This window comes from Ceratotherium simum, chromosome 34 (assembly GCF_057802395.1).
Source record: "Ceratotherium simum simum isolate JZ-2026a chromosome 34, ASM5780239v1, whole genome shotgun sequence".
Taxonomy (NCBI): domain Eukaryota; kingdom Metazoa; phylum Chordata; class Mammalia; order Perissodactyla; family Rhinocerotidae; genus Ceratotherium; species Ceratotherium simum.
This window is the reverse complement of record NC_141933.1, coordinates 21,116,456-21,137,188: the sequence shown is the minus strand read 5'-3', so window position 1 is coordinate 21,137,188 and position 20,733 is coordinate 21,116,456. Positions and strand designations below refer to the sequence as shown.

Here is a 20,733-nt window from a genome sequence, read left to right as displayed (position 1 = left end):
CGAGGCAAGAGCCTGCGCTCCCTGTGTTCCTGTTCTTTGTCCCTCTGTCCTAACTAGACTAGGACTAATATTTACCTTGCGTCCTGTAAACAGGAAGTGGAGGAGGGACGGGAGCCGGGCTGGCTGAGGGCAGTGTAAGACAGCAGCCTCTCTAGGCCCGGCCCAGGGCAGACAGGTGCAGGGAAAGGGGGTCCCTGCCGTGGAGACCCAGGGATTTGGGCTGCCCCTGTTCTGGGGAGGGCAGCAGTCCTGGGATGACCAGAGGCCCAGGAAGCCCTGGACCTGGTTCCTCCTCCCGGGGAACACTACACACAAACACACCTCCACAGCTTCCCGGATGGGAAAGAGGGGAAATGGGACCCTCCGTCAGGGGCTGAGAGGCTGGGGTAAATGTTGGCTGTCCCTGCCCCCAGTGTGTCATTGGGCAAGGTGGGCAGCTCTAATCTGGCGATGCCCTTGTCTCTATTCTCTTCTATCTATGTGTTATGATTACACGAACCTCCCGGTTGGTTTATATCCGTGTATCTTCTGATTATTAAGCCCTCACTGTGTTTCATGGGCTTTACATTCCTAATCTCCTCTAGTCCTCATAGCAAAGTACTATTCCCACTGTACAGATGAGGAAACTGAGGCACACAGAGATTAAAGCAACCATCATCATGTGTTGGAATTGGAAGGGGCCTTAGGAACTGGTCCAAGTTGACCCATGTCTTAGGGAAGGAGGGGCAGGACGATAGTAGTTACACTGATTTTCCTTTGTGACTTCCTCCCAGACCATCCATCCCTGGTCGCAGGAGGACCTGTACCCCCAGATGGTGGGGGTGGACTATCTATCCACTTGTCCCCACGGCCCTGACCTGCTGACCTCTGCCTCTAGGCTGATTTCTTCATGTTAGTTCAACATTAACCCAGAGGGGTCAGGACGAACTCTCAGAGTCCCAGCAGCCCACACACTATGGCGCACGTCCGAGGCCTGTGGCTACCTGGCTGCCTGGCTCTGGCTGCCCTGTTTAGCCTTGTGCACAGCCAGCATGGTAAGGGGGCTCGGAATCCCGCACAGACTGACAGACCGGGATTCCACCCGTGGAGGACACAGGGCCGGCCCCTAGATGGGTCAGCCCAAGGTATCTAGCTTAGGGAAGGAGCCGGGTGCTCAGGGCCGGACAGACAGTGACCGCTTCCCTCTTACAATTGGGGAGTGGGCTGGGGGTGACCAGTGAGTGGAGGGGAGCTAGTGGGCTACCCTTAGCAGCTTCCTGAGTCCTGCTGCCATCCTAGACATCCCCTTTCAGAAGCCAGCAGGGCAGGCCAGGCTTGCTTCCTGCCCCCACGGTGGCCAAGATGGCCTGACCCCCTGAGGCCACTGTCCCACACCCCTCCTACTGCAGTGTTCCTGGCCCCTCAGCAAGCACTGTCGCTGCTCCAGCGGGTCCGACGCGCCAACAGTGGCTTCCTGGAGGAGGTGCGCAAGGGCAACCTGGAGCGGGAGTGCATAGAGGAGCAGTGCAGCCGCGAGGAGGCCTCAGAGGCCCTGGAGTCCTCCAGCGCCACGGTGAGGCTGGGCTGCTCGGAGGGAGGCCGGGGCTCCCCCGATGTGGGCCCACCTCTAGGGCCACAGATGAGAGGAGCCAACATCACAGCTCCTAAACTGTTGACAACTTGATTTCGTCTCTGAGCCCCATTTCACTGGGCTGCCAAGATGAGCAACGTCAGCCTTTCTTGGGGGGACCCAGTGCCTGGGCTGTGTCAAGGTCCCAGGGACCAATGAGGCTCCAGGACGTCACGGGGCCTCCTCAGTCTTCAGACATCTGTCTACACTGGGGTCCCTGGGGCCCCTGGCCCACTTGGCCTCTCGGCCTCAGCTTTTCTGATACTCCTGTGCCGCCTGTGGGAGGTGGGAGTGTGGTAGGCTGGGAGCCCTGGGCCAAGACCTTAGCGTTCCGCGGACCCTGTGCAGCCTTTCCCTTCCACGGGGCTCTGCCTGGGCCCCACACTCCCCTCTCCGCCAGTCTTCCGCACCCAGGGGAATCCCTGTCCGTCTTGGTTGAGGGAGCCCCCCACTCTTCAAATACTCTTCTGAGCGAGCTGGGTTTTTGGAGCAAAAGTAGGAAACTGTGCCACAAACGTCCCCAGAGCCTGCCCCCTGCGTGACCGGGGTAAGGAAAAGAGGGAAGAATAAGGAGGAGACATAACGTTTACTAAACAACAAAACCAAACGGGATCCTGCCACAGCCTCATGCCAGCCCTTGTTTTTCAGGATGCGTTCTGGACCAAGTACACAGGTGAGCCCTGGGAAGGGTGTGCTCCAGGAATCCTGGGGACCCCAGTTAGAGAATCTTCTGGTCTGTCCTATCACTCACCTATCCACCCAATCTCTTTTCCTCCTTCCTTCCATGCATCTATCCTACTCTGTTTCTGAATGTCGTCCCACCCTCCTTTTACTCAAGCCCATCCTGTCCCTACCACAATCCCAAAGGTGTTTCTGGGTCTTTTCCAGCTTGTGAGTCGGTGAGGATACCTCGAGAAGATCTCGTTGAATGTCTGGAAGGTGAGGAACTGGCATGAGGGTGGGGGCCAGGATATGAGAGGGGCAGTCTGGGAGAAGAGCAGAGTAGGGGTGGGTTAGGGGCTGTGGCCCAGCAGCGGTGGCCCCTAGCATCTGACATTGCCTTGCTGTTCCTGCCCTCGAGGTTGTGTCTTTGCCCCTGGCTCTGTACCTGGTGGTCACTAAGATGATTAATGTTGAAGGAAGAAGTAAATGGATAATGAATTAACATTAAGGCCTCATTCTCATGAGCTCCTGCCCACGCCAGTTAGTCTTCCCCATGCCCCCAGGGCAGAGCTCCCATGACATCACTTTCGTTCTCCAAAACCTTGAGTGGCTCCCCATTGCCCCCAGAATAAAGCACAGGCTGCTTAGGCTGGTGAACTTGGCAGCCTAACCTTAACCTCCCCTTCTAGCCTTCCCTCCTGTTGCACCAACCATGAACGCAGAGCCCGAGCTACTCTGACAGCCAGCATTTCTCTAAACATGCCAAGATGTTTCAACTGCCTGGCCCTTGCTTAATTTGTCATCATCCCCTTAAGCAACCATCACCACTTACTGAAAACCTCCCTATCCTGCACGGACTAGTTCAAATGCCACCACCTTGCTGAGCCTTCAGGGAGCCCCCTCCCTCCTCCACAGCGTCCTGAACACACCTTTAGTATGACAACAGGCCCCACTACAGGCAACTCGTTGATCACTGGCCATACTTTCACTTGTTAAATAACTTATTCAATAGACATTTCACTAAGTCCCTGCTATGTGCCAGGCACTGTGTCAAGTTCTGGGGGTTTAAGAGAATCAAGGAGCTCACAATCTCATAGGAAAACAAAATGACAAAACATCAAAGTGATGGCTGGCAAAGTTCTGTTCCAGGGGCCAAGAGAGTGCCAGGAGGAGGGGCGTTTAGTTTGCTGGCAGGATCAGGGACAGCTGCCCAGAAGAAGTAGAGTTTTACCTGGATTTGTGGGATGTGCTGATGAATAAACAGGAGAGCATTCCAGGCAAAGGAAACAGCATGTGCAAAGGGCCTGGAGGAGGAGGAGGCATGAGGAGCTAAGAGAACAGGACGGGTAGACCAGGGACGGATTAGAAGGAGCTTGTTCATTTTATCATCCTGCTCGCCATGAGGAGCCACTGAATATAAGCTCCATGAGGGCAGGGACCTATGACTGTCTTATTGACTGTGACTGTCTTATTCATTGTTGTGTCCTTAGTACCTGGCACAGTGTCTGTCACATGGTGGACACTCAGTGAACATTTAGTGACTACTGTTAAATGGACTGGGGAACTGCTGGGTGCAGAGGAGGTGCCGAGTAAGTGCAGGTTAAGGGTCATGGACCAGAGGGAGCTTGGAGGGGGTGCACAGACAGAGCTTTGCTAGGAGAGAGGGACAAATCCTAGGGGGAGTTGCTAGTGGGGGAAAATTCTCAGGGTAAGAGATCTGGGCCGGGATCTCTGCAGGTAACTGTGCTGAAGGTCTGGGTGTGAACTACCGAGGGAACGTGAGCTTCACCCGGTCAGGCATCGAGTGCCAGCTGTGGAGGAGTCGCTACCCACATAAGCCTGAGTGAGTGATGGCAGACCTATCTGATAGTGGGCTGAGAATGGGGGCAAGGAGACACTGAGGGGCCAGGGTCTCCTGCTGAGCAATTTCCTATTCCAGAATCAACTCCACCACACACCCTGAGGCCGAACTGCAGGAGAATTTCTGCCGCAACCCAGATGGCAGCACCACGGGGCCCTGGTGCTACACCACAGACCCCACCGTGCGGAGGGAAGAGTGCAGCGTCCCTGTGTGTGGTGAGCTGGGGGCGACTAGGCAGTCTGTGGCCAAGGCCCAGCCAGGGGTCTTCATGGGGCCTGGCAGCCTGGGACGGAAACCAAGATCCTGGCTCCCTTCAAGAGGGGGTTATTCAGGGGCCGGCCTGGTGGTGCAAGCGGTTAGGGCTGCGCGCTCCGCTGCAGCGGTCCAGGGTTCACAGGTTCGGATCCCGGGCGCGCACAGACGCACTGCTTCGCAAGCCATGCTGTGGCGGCGTCCCATATAAAGTGGAGGAAGATGGGCATGGATGTTAGCCCAGGGCCAGTCTTCCTCAGCAAAAAAAGAGGAGGATTGGCAGATGTTAGCACAGGGCTGATCTCCTCACCAAAAAAAAAAAAAAAAAAGAAAAGAGGGGGTTATTCGTCTCTAACATATTTCAGCCTGTTGCTCAGTAAAGTCAAGAGACCAGAGAGAGTTGGCTTCCAGCCTCCTCCTTTCCCTCCCCAGTCTTTGCTTCCTTGTGATCCAGGCTGTGGCTCATTCCAACATGCTCCTGCTTCAGACACTCTTCCCTAATCATTTCAGTCCACACGCCCTTTTCTGGGCACCACAGAGCAAGCCTCATACAGACCAGCCCTGAATGATTCTGTCATTGTTATTTCCCGTGATGTATCAGTTAGCTATAGCCACAATGATGCTGCAAAACCCACAAAATCACAAACAACCGCAGAAGCTCAGGGGCATACGCCAATAAGCATTTATTTCTTATGTGTCTGAGGGTTGGCTGGGGCGGCTCTGATCTCGGCTGCACTTGCTCATGTGTCTGTGGGCTCCACTGACGTGGGCTGAGGCTCTGCTTCAAACGATGAGTCCAGCTGAGCTTGGCTTCCTGTGCAGGTTGGGTCCAGGTCTTCTCCCCATTGTACTCATGCTGAGGCTGAAAGGCACCATCTTCCCGTGGTGACCGCAGAAGTATGACACAGTGAGAAGAAACACATGGCGTGTCTTAAGGCTGAGGCTCAGAACTGGCGCAGTCAGTTCCGCCCACGTTCCATTGGCCAGAGTGAGCCACATGATCAAGGCCAAAGTCAAGAGGTGGAGAAGTACACCTTTGCCTGTAAAATCACAAGGCAAAGGATGGGGATACCGGCAGGGGTCAAGAATTAGTGACAGTAATCAACCTGCCAAATATGGGGTGGGTTCTTTGTCCTTCAGGCATCTCTGTTGGACCGAATACTCCTGGGCCTGATCTTAGAGCAAGTCATCAATTGTGGTGACAGAAGCAGCTATATTTACCAAGCCCGCCCCTGCATACACGTGTACACATACACACACGCCGATGATAAATGTATGTGTGGCAGGCATTCTGAAATTGACCTACTGCCTGCGTAGATATCCTCAGTCATCCCAGCTATTTTTTCTGCTGTGCCCCTATAAAAACACAGAATCTTTCTTTAAAAACTCCAGGCAGTCACTACCGATAGATTACAGACAGTCCAGGAAGTGAAACCTGGTTACTGTCTCTGGCGTATGATGCACCCGACACTTGTGGTGTATATTTTATTTAAATCTCGCAAGAACCCTGCGAGAACGGCATTAGTAACCCCTTTATAGGCAAGCAAACTGAAGCTCAGAGAGGGTGAGCTACCTAAGGTCACACAGGAGGAAGGCGGCGAGGGGGGACTTCAAATCCCCTCCGTCTGGCTCTACTTGTGGTCCCACCTGCTGCTCCTCTGCCTCTTCTCCCACCAGGCAAGGGCGGCTTCACTGTGGAGCTGACCCCACGCGCCAGAGGCCCCACGGGCAGTCTGTCACCTCCATCGGAGCCGTGCGTCCCTGATCGTGGCCGGCAGTACCAGGGTCGCCTGGCGGTGACCACACATGGGACCCCCTGTCTGGCCTGGGCCAGCAAGCAGGCCAAGGCCCTGAGCAAGCACGAGGACTTCAGCCCCATGGTGCCACTGGAGGAGAACTTCTGCCGCAACCCAGACGGGGATGAGGAGGGCGCATGGTGTTACGTGGCCGACCAGCCTGGTGACTTCGAGTACTGCCACCTCAACTACTGCGGTGAGAGGGCAGGGCAGGGGGCCTGAGACAGAGGACAGGGCCTGGAGGGACTGACAGAACAGTGCCTTCCCTGGTCTAAGGCTTACACACGCACACATCAACACATTCGTCACAGTGTCACGGTAACCGGGTGGGGGCAGTCCTAGCCCCATCTTACAGCTGAGTAAACTGGGGCCCGGGAGGCTAAGTTCCCTGGTAACCCAGGTGCACTTGGCATCTTAACCTCTGCAACACATGGCTTCCAAGGCCGGCTGGGCGCTTGGGGAGCTCTCGGGGGTGGGTGAGGAACCGCCCAGCCCAGCCGCAACCGGTGCCTGGGTCCCTGCAGAGGAGTTGGTGGACGAGGAGGCGGGAGACCAGCTGGGCGAGGACCCGGACAGGCCTATCGAGGGACGCACCACCGACCAGGACTTCCAGCCCTTCTTTGATGAGAAGACCTTCGGCTCTGGGGAGGCAGGTGAGGCGGCGGGCAGGTGGGCGCGGGGCCTCAGGTTAGGGGTCTGCGCTCGGCCCCTCACGGTCTGGCTTGCTCTGCAGACTGTGGGCTGCGGCCTCTGTTCGAGAAGAGGTCGGTGCAGGACAAGACGGAAAAGGAGCTTCTCGATTCCTACATCCATGGGCGCATCGTGGAGGGCCGTGACGCCGAGATTGGCCTTGCACCCTGGTGGGTCTCAACCTGGTGCTACATTCACTGGCTGGGGGGCCTGCTGCCCACCCCCGCCCCGAGCCCTGGAGAATTCTCTGACCTCACAGGCCTAGCTTCACAGCCACAATAGCGGAGCACCAACATCTCATCAAATCCTCCCAGCAGTCTTGAGATTGGGTTTCTTACTTCTCATATGCAGATGGCAAAGCTGAGGCTCAGAGAGGTTAAGTAACTTGCCTAAGTGGTGGCTTGCACAGCAGGACTTGAATCCAGTTCTGACCCCAGGGCTGTGCTAAGCTGTGTGAACTCTGGACTGGAAGAAGCTGGGGAGGGGTGCAAAAAGCAGGAGGCAGCCCCTCGGTGTCGTGTGTGTCTCAGTCCCCAAAGGCGGCCAGGTCAAGCTGGGGTCTGGGCCCAGCAGGCAGCTCTGCCCAGTTAGTTCTTAAACGTAAGGACTTTCTACTTCTAGGGCCGGTGGAGGGGCAGCCCCCCAGCTCCTAATGCTTCCCACTCTCCCTCCCAGGCAGGTGATGATTTTCCGGAAGAGTCCTCAGGAGCTGCTGTGCGGGGCCAGCCTTATCAGTGACCGCTGGGTCCTCACCGCTGCCCACTGTCTCCTGTACCCGCCTTGGGACAAGAACTTCACTGAGAGCGACCTTCTGGTGCGCATTGGCAAGCACTCCCGCACCAGGTACAGAACTGGGGGCCCCTGGGTGTCTGGCAGGGGTCTGAGTGCTCCAGAGGGACCATGAGGGGCTCTGGTTGCTCTGGGGCATGTGGGAGATGTCTGTAGCAAACCCAGCAGTCTCTGCTGAAAAGTCCATTTGACCACATCCTGATCAAGGCTTGGAGCTGGGGACAGAGAAATTAAGACTTTGCAGAGAGCAAAATCCTGGGAGCAGGGCACAGCCCAGGTGTGACTCTGAGTAGAGGCTGTTTGGATTAGGGCCCACAGCCTGCGTCCCTCCCCTACCTGCCTGGGCTTGTGATTCCAAAGCCCCGTGCAACCTGAGGCTGGGAAGAAGCTGTAAGGGGTCTGCCAAGGCAGGAGCCAGACCTCCCCCCTCGCTGGTGGCCCGCAGCTCCGTCTGACTCCCAGACCCTGAGGGCAGGCAGGTTCCTTCCTCAGGGAACTGGCTGCCCCGCACTGGGTGGCCTACAGCTTCTCTGTTTCTCTGTTGGGGTCTGCGCAGGTATGAGCGAAGTGTTGAAAAGATCTCCATGCTGGAGAAGATATACATCCACCCCAGGTACAACTGGAAGGAGAACCTGGACCGGGACATCGCCCTGCTGAGGCTCAGGAAGCCCATCACCTTCAGTGACTACATCCAGCCTGTGTGCCTGCCCGACAAGGAGACGGCAGCCAGGTCGGGGGCCCGGGAGCCCTGGGCTGAGTTCTGGGCCTGACAGACACTGTGTAGCCTTGCGGACATTCCTTCCCTTTCCAGGCCTCAGTGTCTCAGAGTAAACCCAAAAGTTCTCTCTGCTCTGGGGTTCTAGATTCAGTCTCTAACGGATGGCGTGGGCGCCGGGAGGCTCCTGGAGGGCTCAGTTCTCACTGGGTCCTTCTTCCTTCCCTGAAGTTTGCTACAGTCTGGACACAAAGGCCGGGTGACGGGCTGGGGCAACCTCAAGGAGACGTGGACGGGCAGCGTCGCCGAGGTGCAGCCCAGCGTCCTGCAGGTGGTAAACTTGCCCATCGTGGAGCGGCCAGTCTGCAAGGCCTCCACCCGCATCCCCATCACTGACAACATGTTCTGTGCTGGCAAGTGCCCCGGGCAGGGCTCAGGGATGGGGGACGGAGACGTGCTAAGAGCGCAGAGCTGTTCAAGTCCTGTCCAGTCACTTACGAGCCATATGGCTTTGGGCAAAGTCGCTTACCCTCTTGGAGGCTGTTTCTTCCTCTGTGAAGTGGAGATAGAAGCCTCTATCCCATAAGGTTGTGTGAGGATTAAAGGAGATGGTGTACATAAAGTGTTAGGCGTGGTGCTAGTCACGGGTTAAGTTGTGGGCATATGTGAGCCCAGACGGCAGCTTCTCCTCCCTGGGTGGAGAAGAAGCCATTCAGTCATTTAGTCATTCAGCAAATGTTTATTGAGTGTCTACTGGGATCCAGGCAGTATTCTAGGGTGTATGACAAGGACCAAAACAGACAATGCCTGTGTCCTCAGAGAGCTTCCTTCCTAGAAGGAGGGAGTGTCGGTAAACAGATCTAAAATAGCCATCACTGCTAGGGAGGAAAATGAAGCAGACTAAAGGAGAGACAGATGGGGCCAGGGGTGACCTTCTTCTTCTTTTTTTTTTTTTTGAGTTCCTTTATTTATTTATTTATTTTTATTGCGGTAACATTGGTTTATAACATTATATAAATTTCAGGTGTACATCATTATATTTCAATTTCTGTATAGATTACATCATGTTCACCACCCAAATACTCATTACAGCCCATCACCACACACATGTGCCTAATCATCCCTTTCCCCCTCCGCCCCCCCCCCCACTTCCCCTCTGGTAACCACCAATCCAATCTCTGTCTCTATGTGATTGTTTTTTGTTGTTTTTATCTTCTACTTATGAGTGAGATCATATGGTATTTGACTTTCTCCCTCTGACTTATTTTACTTAGCATAAGGTCCATCCATGTTGTCACAAATGGCTGGATTTCATTGTTTCTTATGGCTGAGTAGTATTCCATTGTGTATATATACCACATCTTCTTTATCCATTCGTCCCTTGATGGGCACCTACGTTGCTTCCATGTCTTGGCTGTTGTGAATAACGCTGCAGTGAACACAGGGGTGCATGTATCTTTACACATTTGTGTTTTCATGTTCTTTGGATAAATACCCAGCAGTGGAATAGCTGGACTGTATGGTAGTTCTATTCTTAATTTTTTTTAAATAATTTTTTGTGTGTATGTGAGGAAGATTAGCCCTGAGCTAACATCTACTGCCAATCCTCCTCTTTTTGCTGAGGAAGATTGGCCCTAGGCTAACATCTGTGCCTATCTTCCTCTACTTTATATGGGACGCCACCACAGCATGGCTTGATAAGCGGTGTGTCAGTGCCTGCCCGGGATCCGAACCTGCAAACCTCGGGCCACCAAAGCAGAGCGAGCGCACTTAACCACTATGCCACCAGGCCAGCCCCCTATTCTTAATTTTTTGAGGAATCTCCATACTGTTTTCCATAGTGACTGCACCAGTTTGCACTCCCACCAACAGTGTATGAGAGTTCCCTTCTCTCCACATCCTCTCCAACGCTTGTTATTTCCTGTCTTGTTAACTATAGCCATTCTGACGGCGTGAGGTGATATCTCATTGTAGTTTTGATTTGCATTTCCCTGATAGTTAATGATGTTGAACATCTTTTCATGTGTCTGTTGGCCATCTGTATATTTTCTTTGGAGAAATGTCTGTTCAGGTCTTTTGCCCATTTTTTAATTGGGTTGTTAGTTTTTTTGTTGTTGAGATGTATGAGTTCTTTATATATTTTGGATATTAACCCCTTATCAGATGTATGGTTTGTAAATATCTTCTCCCAGTTGTTAGGTTGTCTTTTTGTTTTGTTGATGGTTTCCTTTGCTTGTGCAGAAGGCTTTTTAGTTTGATGTAGTCCCATTTGTTTATTTTTTCCATTGTTTCCCGTTCCTGGTCAGACATGGTATTTGAAAATATGTTGCTAAGACCGATGTCAAAGAGCGTACTGCCTATGTTTTCTTCTAAAAGTTTCAGGGTTTCAGGTCTTACATTCAAGTCTTGAATCCACTTTGAATTACCTTTTGTGTATGGTGTAAGATAACAGTCTAGTTTCACTCTTTTGCATGTGGCTGTCCAGTTTTCCAGGGGTGACCTTCTAAATAGAGTGGCTGGAGAAGGCCTCTCTGATAAGGTGATGTTTGAGCAGAGATTAGAAGAAGCGAAGGAGTGGGGGCCGTCCCCGTGGTGTAGTGGTTAGGTGGGCACGCTCTGCTGCTGGCGGCCCAGGTTTGGATCCTGGGTGCGCACCGATGCACCGCTTGTCAGGCCATGCTGTGGCGGTGTCCCACATAAAGTGGAGGAAGATGGGCACGGATGTTAGCTCAGGGCCAGTCTTCCTCAGCAAAAAGAGGAGGATTGGCATGGATGTTAGCTCAGGGCTGATCTTCCTCAAAAAAAAAAAAAAAAAAGAAGTGAAGGAGCGACCCACTCCAGGATCAGGGGACAGCAGGTGCAAAGGCCCTGAGGTGGGAGCCTGCTTGGCCTGTCTGAGGAAGAGCAGGGAGGCCTGTGTGGCTGGAGTGCACTCAACACAGGACTGGCAGCAGTAGATGAGGGGAGAGAGATGAGCAGGAAGAGGATGCGCACTTACTTCCCTGAGGGCCTTGAAGAATTTTGACTTTTATGGGATGAGATGGGAAGTTACTGGAGGGTTTGGGGCAGGTGAATAAATGTTCTAACAATTAAATTATTCTTTAATTTTAGTATAATTTTAGACTCACAGAAAAGTTGCAAAAATAATACAAAGAATTCCTGTATACCCTCACCCAGAGTCTGTGCCCCTCTTTGTGTGTGTGTGTGTTTTATATACAGACACCGTTTGAGAGTAAATTGTACATACGGTGCCTTTTTACCCATATACTTGAGTTTTCAAAGCAAACAAGAATGTTCTCTTACATAACTACCATGTAATTATTAAATCAAGAAATTAATAATGATATAATGCCATTATCTGATTTGTAGAGCTTATTCAAATGTTTTCCAATTGTCCTCCTTACTGATGTCTTTTTTAGCAAAAGAAAAAAAATGTTTTTCTCATCCAGGATTCAATCCAGGATCACGCGTTATACTCAGTTGTCAGTCTTTCTGTGTCTTTCATGACCTGGACGTATTTGATGAGTACAGGCCAGTTATTCTGTGGATTGGCCCTCAATTTGGGTTTGTCGGAGGTTTCTTAATGATCAGATCCGGACTAAGTGATGTTGTGTCCTTCTCAGCCTGTCTCAGCAGGCACGTGGTGTCGACTTGTCCCGTAACTGGTGAGATTAACTCTGACCTCTTGGTTAAGGTACTGTCTGCGTCTGCCAGGTTTCTCACTGTCAAGTTCTGTTTTTCAATCTGTGACTAATACATATCTTGTGAGGAGATACTTGGACACTGTCTATCCTGTTTCTCATCAAATCGTTCTCCCAGCCATGGTGGCTGCCAAATGGTGATTTTCTAATTCTGTCATTCCTTCTGTAGTTCTAAAATAGTTATTGTTTTATCGTAGGGAAGACTTTTCCTCTCTTTCATTCTATCCCTGTGGACTCATGGGTCCTTACTTTATTCTAAGGGTTATAATGTGTTAACAATCATTATTTATTTTGATAATTTGACTTGGGATAATTTGAACAATTATCCCAGGCTTGGCCAGTAAGAGTCCTTGCAACCTGGCTTCTGTGACTTTGGAGATGTCCCTGTCATTCTCTGAGTCCTTTCTTACTCTTGGCACAAGATGTTCTGGGTTCATCCTACTTTCCTTCTAGTGGAGAATGGTATTTAGAAATCGAGATCTGGATGGTAGGGGTGCACATTGCTCCTGGGGTGTCATTGCTTCTAGCTCTCTCAGTGGACAGAACTAGGATATATGTGTATTATGCAAACACCAACATCTATATCTTTTTTCCTATCTATTTATCTACCTACCTACCTACCTAGCTATCACCATGAGTTCATACTGAAACTTCCCATTGCAATCCAACAGGATGAATTTTAGTTTCTCTCTTCCCATACCTATAACTCTATTGACCATGAGAAAGCTGACTCCCATTCTCTGTAATATATTTGCTTATTTGATCAATACTAGAATACACAGTTTCAGAATCACTCATCTATAGCTGTGAAAAACAGTCCTACTAACTGGAGTTCAGCATTTCTGCACAGTTGTTTCTGTCTGTAGCCTGAGGATATAGAGTCAAAATACTGTGTTCACAAGTAATTTGGGTTAGTTCTTTTCTGTGTTATTCTCTGTGTTATTTATTTAAAATACTGTTAGGCTCATTTGTTTCTGATTGTATTCAATTTTGGGCCCCCTTTGCCATCTTTGTTGTTTTTATTTATTTTTTATTTTTTTTTTCTTTCATTTTTTGATGCCCTTTTGTGTGTGAGGAAGATTGGCCCTGAGCTAACACCTGTGCGAGTCTTCCTCTATTTTTTGTATGTGGGACGCCTCCACAGCATGGCTTTGACGAGCAGTGTGTAGGTCCACGCCCAGGATCCGAACCTGCAAACCCTGGGCCGCCAAAGCGGAGTGCACGAACTTAACCACTATGCCACCGGGCCAGCCCCTATTTTTAGTTAATTTTTTTATTGAGGTAACATTGGATTATTACATTATATAAATTTCAGGCGCACATCATTATATTTCAACTTCTGTGTAGACTACGTCATGTTCACCACTCAAGATCTAGTTGCCATAAGTCACTGTACACATGTGCCCCTTTACCCCTTTCACCTTCTCCTTCCCCCCTTCACCTCTGATAACCACCAGTCTGTTCTCTGTATCTGTGTGTGTTTGTTTATCTTCCACATACGAGTGAAATCATACGGTATTTGGCTTTCTCCGTCTGACTTATTTTGCTCAGCCTCAGCATCCATCACGTTGTCACAAATGGCATGATTTCTTTTTTTTTTTTTTGGCTAAGTAGTATTCCATTATACATATATACCACATATTTGTTTATTCTGGAGAATTAACATGGTTCTAAAAGTCACACCCTTTAAAACAGGTCCACTCAGAGAAGAGACTCTCCTCTCTCCCTCCTGTCCTGTTCCCACCCCCATCCTTTGCAGTTCATTTCATCCAGGTCCTGTAGTTAACCACTCTGGGGAGTTTGTGGTTTATCCTTCCTGGATTTCTTTTTGTACAAATGAACAGACATATGTATATTTTCTTATTTCCCCTTTCTTACACACAGGGTGGCATACTATAGATATTCTTTTGTACTTTGCTTTTTTCACTTAAGGTATCCTGGAAATTCACTCCATATTGGTTATAGAGTTTTTCCTTATTTTTTAAAAAAATTTTAGGGCCAGCCCTGTGGCTTAGCGGTTAAGTGCGCACACTCTGCTACTGGCGGCCCGGGTTCGGATCCTGGGTGCACACCGATGCACCACTTGTCGGGCCATGCTGAGGCAGCGTCCCACATACAGCAACTAGAAAGGATGTGCAACTATAACATACAACTATCTACTGGGGCTTTGCGGAAAAAAAAGGAGGAGAATTGGCAATAGATGTTAGCTCAGGGCTGATCTTCCTCACAAAAAAAAAAAATTTTAATTATATGGATGTACTGTAGTTTATTCAACCATTTTCTGCATATGGGCATTATATTGTTTCCAATATTTTGCAATTGAACATCTTGTCATATGCTTAGTGACCACTTTTATATCATATTTTAATGAATTGTCTGTTCATGTTTTTGCCCATTTTTTCTCCCTTTCCCATCAGTTTTTAAGAGTTCTTCATATATTAGTGATATTAGGCTTTTATTTGTCATATACATTGCAATATGTTCTCCCAGTTTGTTAGTTTTTCAGCTTTATAATTATTTTGCCATTCAATTAAAATTTTTTTATGTATTCAAATTTATTAACATTTTATTTTATTGTACCTGGATTTTGAGTAAGAGTTAGAAGAACCTTCCTTATACCCAGGTCATAGAGAAATTCACTCATGCTTTCTTCTAGTACTTGGTTTCATTTTTCTATACTGAGATCTCTGAGTCATTTGGAGTTTATTCTTGTGTATGATGTGAGGTAGGATTCTAATTTATCGTTTTCCAAATGGCTAACCAGCTGTCCCTACACCATTTATTAAAAATTCTGTCTTTGCCCCAGTGATTTGAGATGTCACCTCTATCACATACAATTTTCTCTGTGTACTTAGTCTGTTTCTATTCTAAGACATTCTATTTGGTTCTCCTGGTCTGTTGTCTATTCTATTAAAACACCATCTTGTTTTAATTATAGACTTTTGAGTATGTTTTAGTATCTGGTAGGGCTTGTTATTTCTTGTAGTTTTTCTTTTCCAGTGTTTTCTTGGCAATCCTTGCATGTTTGTTTTCCGTATGAACTGGTATCAACGTGTCTAGCTCCATGAATTTTTATTGGGATTATGTTAAACTTATAAGTTAATTTAGGGAGAACAGACATCTTGATGTTGAGTCGTTCTATCCAAGGACTAGAAATGTCTTGCCATTTGTTCAAGTCTATATTGTATCTTTCTGAAGTGCTGCAACGTATACTCTTTTTTTTTTTTTTTGTGAGGAAGATCAGCTCTGAGCTAACATCTGATGCCAATCCTCCTCTTTTTTGCTCAGGAAGACCGGCCCTGGGCTAACATCCATGCCCATCTTCCTCCACTTTATATGGGACGCCACCACAGCATGGCTTGACAAGTGGTGCATTGGTGTGCGCCCGGGATCTGAACCTGCGAACCCTGGGCCACCGAAGTGGAGCGCACGCACTTAACTGCTGCGCCACCGGGCTGGCCCTGCAATGTATACTCTTATAATTTTCTTTTTCTCCTTGTCACCTTATTTTATGTATTTGTGTTTTCTTCCTCATTTTTCTTGAGTAAATTAGCTAGAGGTTGCAAAAAACAAATAAAAAGTACCCAGGAATTTGACTTATTAATTGGGCCTATTGTTTTTCTATTCTGTACCTCATTAATTTCTGCTTTTATCTTCAAAAATTTTTTTCCTTATGCTTTCTTTTGGTTTACTTTGCTGTTTTCTTTCTAGCTTTTTTTAATTTTTTGGCTGAGGAAGATTCACCCTGAGCTAACATCCATGCCAATCTTCCTCTATTTTTCAGTATGTGGGCTGCCACCACAGCATGGCTGCTAGCAGAGTGGTGTAGGTCTGCCCCTAGGGAACCGAACCTTGGCCGCCGAAGCGGAGCACGCCTAGTGGTTACTAGGCCACTGCGGTTAGCCCTCTTTTTTGAGCTGACAGTTTGGTTAATTTATTTATTTTTTTGTGAGGAAGATCAGCCCTGAGCTAACTTCCAATGTTTATCCTCCTCTTTTTGCTGAGGAAGACTGGCCCTGGGCTAACATCTGTGCCCATCTTCCTCCACTTTATATGGGACGCCGCCACAGCGTGGCTTGACAAGCGGTGTGTCGGTGCATGATTGGGATCCAAACTCATGAACCCCGGGCTGCCGAAGCAGACCGCGTGCACTTAACTGCTCCACCACCTGGCCAGCCCCATGAATTGTGGCTTTTAGCATTGAAAGTGTCCTTCTTTAAATTATTTTCAATTTCAGGATCACCATCTCTGCTGTCTTTTTATCTCTACTCACTTTACATATATACCTTTACCCATCCCTGTAATTTTAACCTCTATGAATCACTTTGTTGTCTCCTATGTAACATAGTGGGGTCTTGCTTTGTGAATCAATTTAAAAATCCTATCCTGGGGCCGGCCCGGTGGCGTAGTGGTTAAGTGTGCGCATTCCACTTCGGTGGTTGGGGTTCGCCAGTTCGGATCCTGGGCGCGGACCTACTCACCACTCATCAAGCTGTGCTGAGGCGGCGTCCCACATAGAAGAACTAGAAGGACCTACAACTAGGATATACAACTATGTACTGGGGCTTTGGGGAAAGGAAAAAAAAGAAAAAGAGAAAGATTGGCAACAGATGTTAGCTCAGGGCCAATTTCCTCAAAAAAAAAAAAAAAAAAAGATTTACCAAAATGTAAAAAAAAAAAATCCTCTCCTTTTTTAATAATTGAGTCAAGCCCATTCATATTTTTTGATATGATTGATAGGATTAGTATGAATTCTCCTGTTTTTTTGTAATTATTATGTGTATTATGTTTCATTTGCTATGTTTCTTCCCTGTGTGATCTTTTCTTTGCTTTTTACAAAAATTTTATATATTTGGGAAGGTTTGCATTTTTGTTCTACTGATTATCTTTGGGCTTACCCCTTTTTGAAATGCCCATAGTTCCTTATTTCCTTATATAACCTTTTAATTGTTAAGTCCCACCTATTGGCTACACAACAATCAGTGAGTTTCCTTTCCTTTCCTCTTTCTCTTCTCCCCCCATACTTTTAGTTGCATTTTTTCGACTTGTCAGAACAGTTCATCAGTCCTTCACTGAAGCATTCATCTCTTGGTTGGATGTAGCTTGGCCCCTAGTAGATTCTTCAAGAAGGGGTATGGGTGTAGGATTTCCTGAGTTCTTATATGTTTAGAAGTATTTTTTTGTAGCCTTGACACCTGGAGGTCAGCTTGGTTGGAAATAAAACCATGGTTCACATTTTCCAACCTTGAATTTTTTTAAAATACAACTTTATTGTTGCTTGCTTTGTATGTTGTTGTTGAAGTCTGATGCCAGTGTAATTCTTTGGACCTTGTAAGGTATTTGGTGTTTTTGCAGAGGCTTTGAGGGTGTTTCTTCATCTTTGGAGTCTAACAGCTTTATTAGGATATATCTCAGAGTTGAGTGTTTCAGGTCAGTTTTGCCAGGTCCCCAGTGGATCCTTTCGATATGTACATTCAATCTTCTTTTACTTCTGTGAAGTTTTCTTGGGTTATATTCTAAATATTAGTTCTGTTCCATTGTTTTGTTTTTCTTCTTGAGGGACTCAAATTTCATCCTTGGTCTGAGTTCCGTTCCAGCCACTTGCTGCTTTGCATTTCTTCCCTTTCTGTTTTGTCCAGTTATTTTTACTTTTTGAATTTCTGATTCAAGGTGTTTTGTCACATCCCAAAAGTTTGCTTGAGAAAATTTAATTCAGTTACAGTGTTCTTCTATTTTGTGGTTGTGTTTTGGGGGAGAGTTTTTATTAGCTGAGGTGTTTTTAACTCTTTTTTTTGTTTTGTTTTTCTATAGTATCTTTGTATGGATCTGTTTAATTTTCATATTCATTTTGTAGATTTGGGGTTATTTACAAGATTCCTACTTCAACTGCACCCACTTCTTTGATCTGGTAGACATTTTTCCATCTTCCTCTCCACATAAGTTTTAATATTAGGTGTACAATTAAATATATTAAATTGATTTGAAGTTTGGGTATTCTGTATTCTAGTTATGTTGAAGATTTTTAAAAAAAATTTTTTATTGATGTCATAATAGTTTATAACATTGTGAAATTCCAGTTGTACATTATTATTTGTCAGTCACCATATAAATGCGCCCCTTCACCCCTTGTGCCCACCCCCCAACTCCCTTCATCCTGGTAACCACCAAACTGTTCTATCTGTCCGTGTGTTGGTTTATATTCCATATATGAGAGAGGTCATACAGTGTTTGTCTTTCTCTGTCTGGCTTATTTCACTTAACATAATACCCTGCAGATCCATCCAGGTTGTTGCAAATGGGACGAATTTGTCTTTTTTTATGGCTGAGTAGTATTCCATTGTATATATATACCACAGAAGATGTGTTTTTTTGTGTGTAGCTTTTCTCATTGTTAATTCTTCATGTTGTTGTGTATTGTTTGTGGAGGATATGTGGGGAGATTTGGATAAAGGCAACTGCCATTATCCTCTGCTACCTGTAAGTCTAACATATTTTTTGTCATTCTGCCTGTTGGATGGAGAATGGATTGTAGGTGGGCGAAAGTAGGATTAGAGGAAACTAGAGGTTCAGGAGAGGGTATGTGTGACATGACCAGGAGTAGAAGTGGTGAGAAGTAGTTGGATTTGGGATATATGTTGAAGATGGAGCTGACAAGATTTGCTAAAGGATTGCATGTGTGGGGTGAGGCAATGGGAAGAGTCAAGTATGACTAGAAGGGGTCCAGTGGATACTCACTGGCAGTCTCTCTCGAAGGGAGCTGGCTGGAGACTGAGCTATGCTCCTGAGTGCTGCTGTCTCTCTCAAGGTTACAAGCCTGAAGAAAGGAAACGAGGGGATGCTTGTGAGGGCGACAGTGGGGGACCCTTTGTCATGAAGGTAAGTTTCTCTAAAGGCCAGGAGCTGGGGGGTAGATCTTCTGGGGGGTGGCGTGGGTGAGGAGGGAACCCCAGTTTTCAGAAACAGTTGCCTGACAGGGTAATACTGACACTGCCTTGGACTTGACTCTATTGGAAATCCCATGTTTCTTCCTCAGAGCCCCTATAACAACCGCTGGTATCAAATGGGCATCGTCTCGTGGGGTGAAGGCTGTGACAGGGATGGAAAATATGGCTTCTACACACATGTCTTCCGCCTGAAGAAGTGGATAAAGAAGGTCATTGGTCAGTCTGGAAGTTAGAGGGCTACCCACATTCTAGGCTCCTCACTGCAAAATGACAGAAACCAATCCAAAGAATTATTTTTGTGGTTTGTTCTTAAAACTATAGTTCTCAATAAAAGTGACTTTCTCAATGAGCCTCAATGCTTCCAGTGCTGTTCACGGGCAGCTCAGGAAGAGCAAGTACCACTACCGGGTAAACAGCACTTACAGGATCCCCACCTCCTAGAACAGGGCTGGGTGAGCGGGGAGATGGCAGCCTGAATTTATGAGCATTTAAAATGTTCCAGACTTGGGGCTTTAATGGAGTATCTTATTTAATCCTCACAAGAGGCAGGTGAGTAAACTGAGACTTGGAGAAGTACCTTGTTCAAAGTCACAGCTAAGAAGGGTCAAAGTCGGACTTGAAACAGAAGACCCTGAGGCCTGTGCTTTTAGTTGCTCTGCTGTGAGGGCTGTAACGAGCTTGTGCCAGGACTAGAGAAGAGGCAGGAGGAGGGTAGGGGTAGGAGGGGTGAGTAGATACGTCTTTCTCTTTACCTCAAACTTTCCTAATAAGTCCCTACATCCTTCCTCATGTCATTAAAATGTCAGATTTATGGCCCCCAAAGGCTCAGTGTTTTTAAATGTCTTCACTTCAGAGTACTGTGGGATATAGTGGTTAGCAGTGTGGGCCCTGGCATCAGGCTGCCTGGGTTCATATGCTGGCTCCAACCTTAAAAGGGATACCCATGGTTAAGTCACTTGACCTCCCTGGGCCTCAGTTTCCTTTTATATAAGATGTATATAATGACATTACTTACCTAATAAGGTTTTGAGGATTAAACTAGGTAATTTGCATAATGTACTTAGCAAAGCGCCTGTACTCGCTAAGCTCTCCACAGTCACTGCTGCTCTTATTCTCATTGCCTGCGTGGTGCAAGTTCCTCTGCCACTTACCACTTCCCTGCTCTGGCTCCTGCAAATAGCATACTGCTGGGGTTGTTGCTTCCTGGAATTTCGGCTCACACAGCAGTTATCAGACTTGAGCAATTTGTTTTTCTACGAAATGGGACCTAGAGGGTGTATAAGTAAGTGCATTCATAAAGGGTTTGGAGAAATGTAAAAAAGTCATGAGTCATAGAACTTTAAAGATGCCCTTTCACAGCACATTCTTCAAGGTTACCATGGGCAGAGGTCACTGGAATGGGATGGAGCATGGCTCACACACGCTGCCCTTCCACGGAGCTCCACCCAGTTTCCAGCCGTGCCAGGGCCTATGGCTGTTCCTGTTAGGGTATTTATGACTCAGGGGGAACTAGGCACTGTGGCCTACAACAGGTATGAGAGTCAGTTTCAACTGGTGCGAAATGCTCATCACTTGATAAGCCTCTCATCCCTGAGCTGGGAGGGGAACTGTGAAGACTGAACGTCTGCCTTGGGCACAGGACAGAGGAGTGGAGCATGGATGCCACGTGGTTACCACTCTTGGCCTGGGAGCTTCAACCAAGATCTTTAAACT

The 20,733-nt window shown here is 47.9% G+C and overlaps 1 protein-coding gene across 1 annotated transcript; it reads left to right on the top strand.

Annotated features, from left to right (window-relative positions):
* The first annotated feature begins 785 nt into the window (after positions 1 to 785).
* F2 (coagulation factor II, thrombin) lies at positions 786 to 19,628 on the top strand. Its single transcript, XM_004436923.3, has 14 exons — positions 786 to 1,034; positions 1,389 to 1,552; positions 2,258 to 2,282; positions 2,498 to 2,548; positions 4,010 to 4,115; positions 4,212 to 4,348; positions 6,063 to 6,377; positions 6,706 to 6,834; positions 6,915 to 7,041; positions 7,547 to 7,714; positions 8,217 to 8,390; positions 8,607 to 8,788; positions 18,882 to 18,952; positions 19,110 to 19,628. Exons 1-14 carry the CDS (start codon positions 956 to 958, stop codon positions 19,251 to 19,253), a joined length of 1,872 nt encoding a protein of 623 aa, XP_004436980.1. The 5' UTR covers positions 786 to 955; the 3' UTR covers positions 19,254 to 19,628.
* Positions 19,629 to 20,733: the final 1,105 nt, after the last annotated feature.

Bases quoted from the DNA above. Each gene is read 5' to 3' on its own strand.
- F2 (XM_004436923.3), top strand. From the start codon at position 956: ATGGCGCACGTCCGAGGCCTGTGGCTACCTGGCTGCCTGGCTCTGGCT. The intron at 2,283-2,497 runs GTGAGCCCTGGG...GGTCTTTTCCAG, and splicing joins GTTCTGGACCAAGTACACAG to CTTGTGAGTCGGTGAGGATA. The intron at 8,391-8,606 runs GTCGGGGGCCCG...CCTTCCCTGAAG, and splicing joins GACAAGGAGACGGCAGCCAG to TTTGCTACAGTCTGGACACA.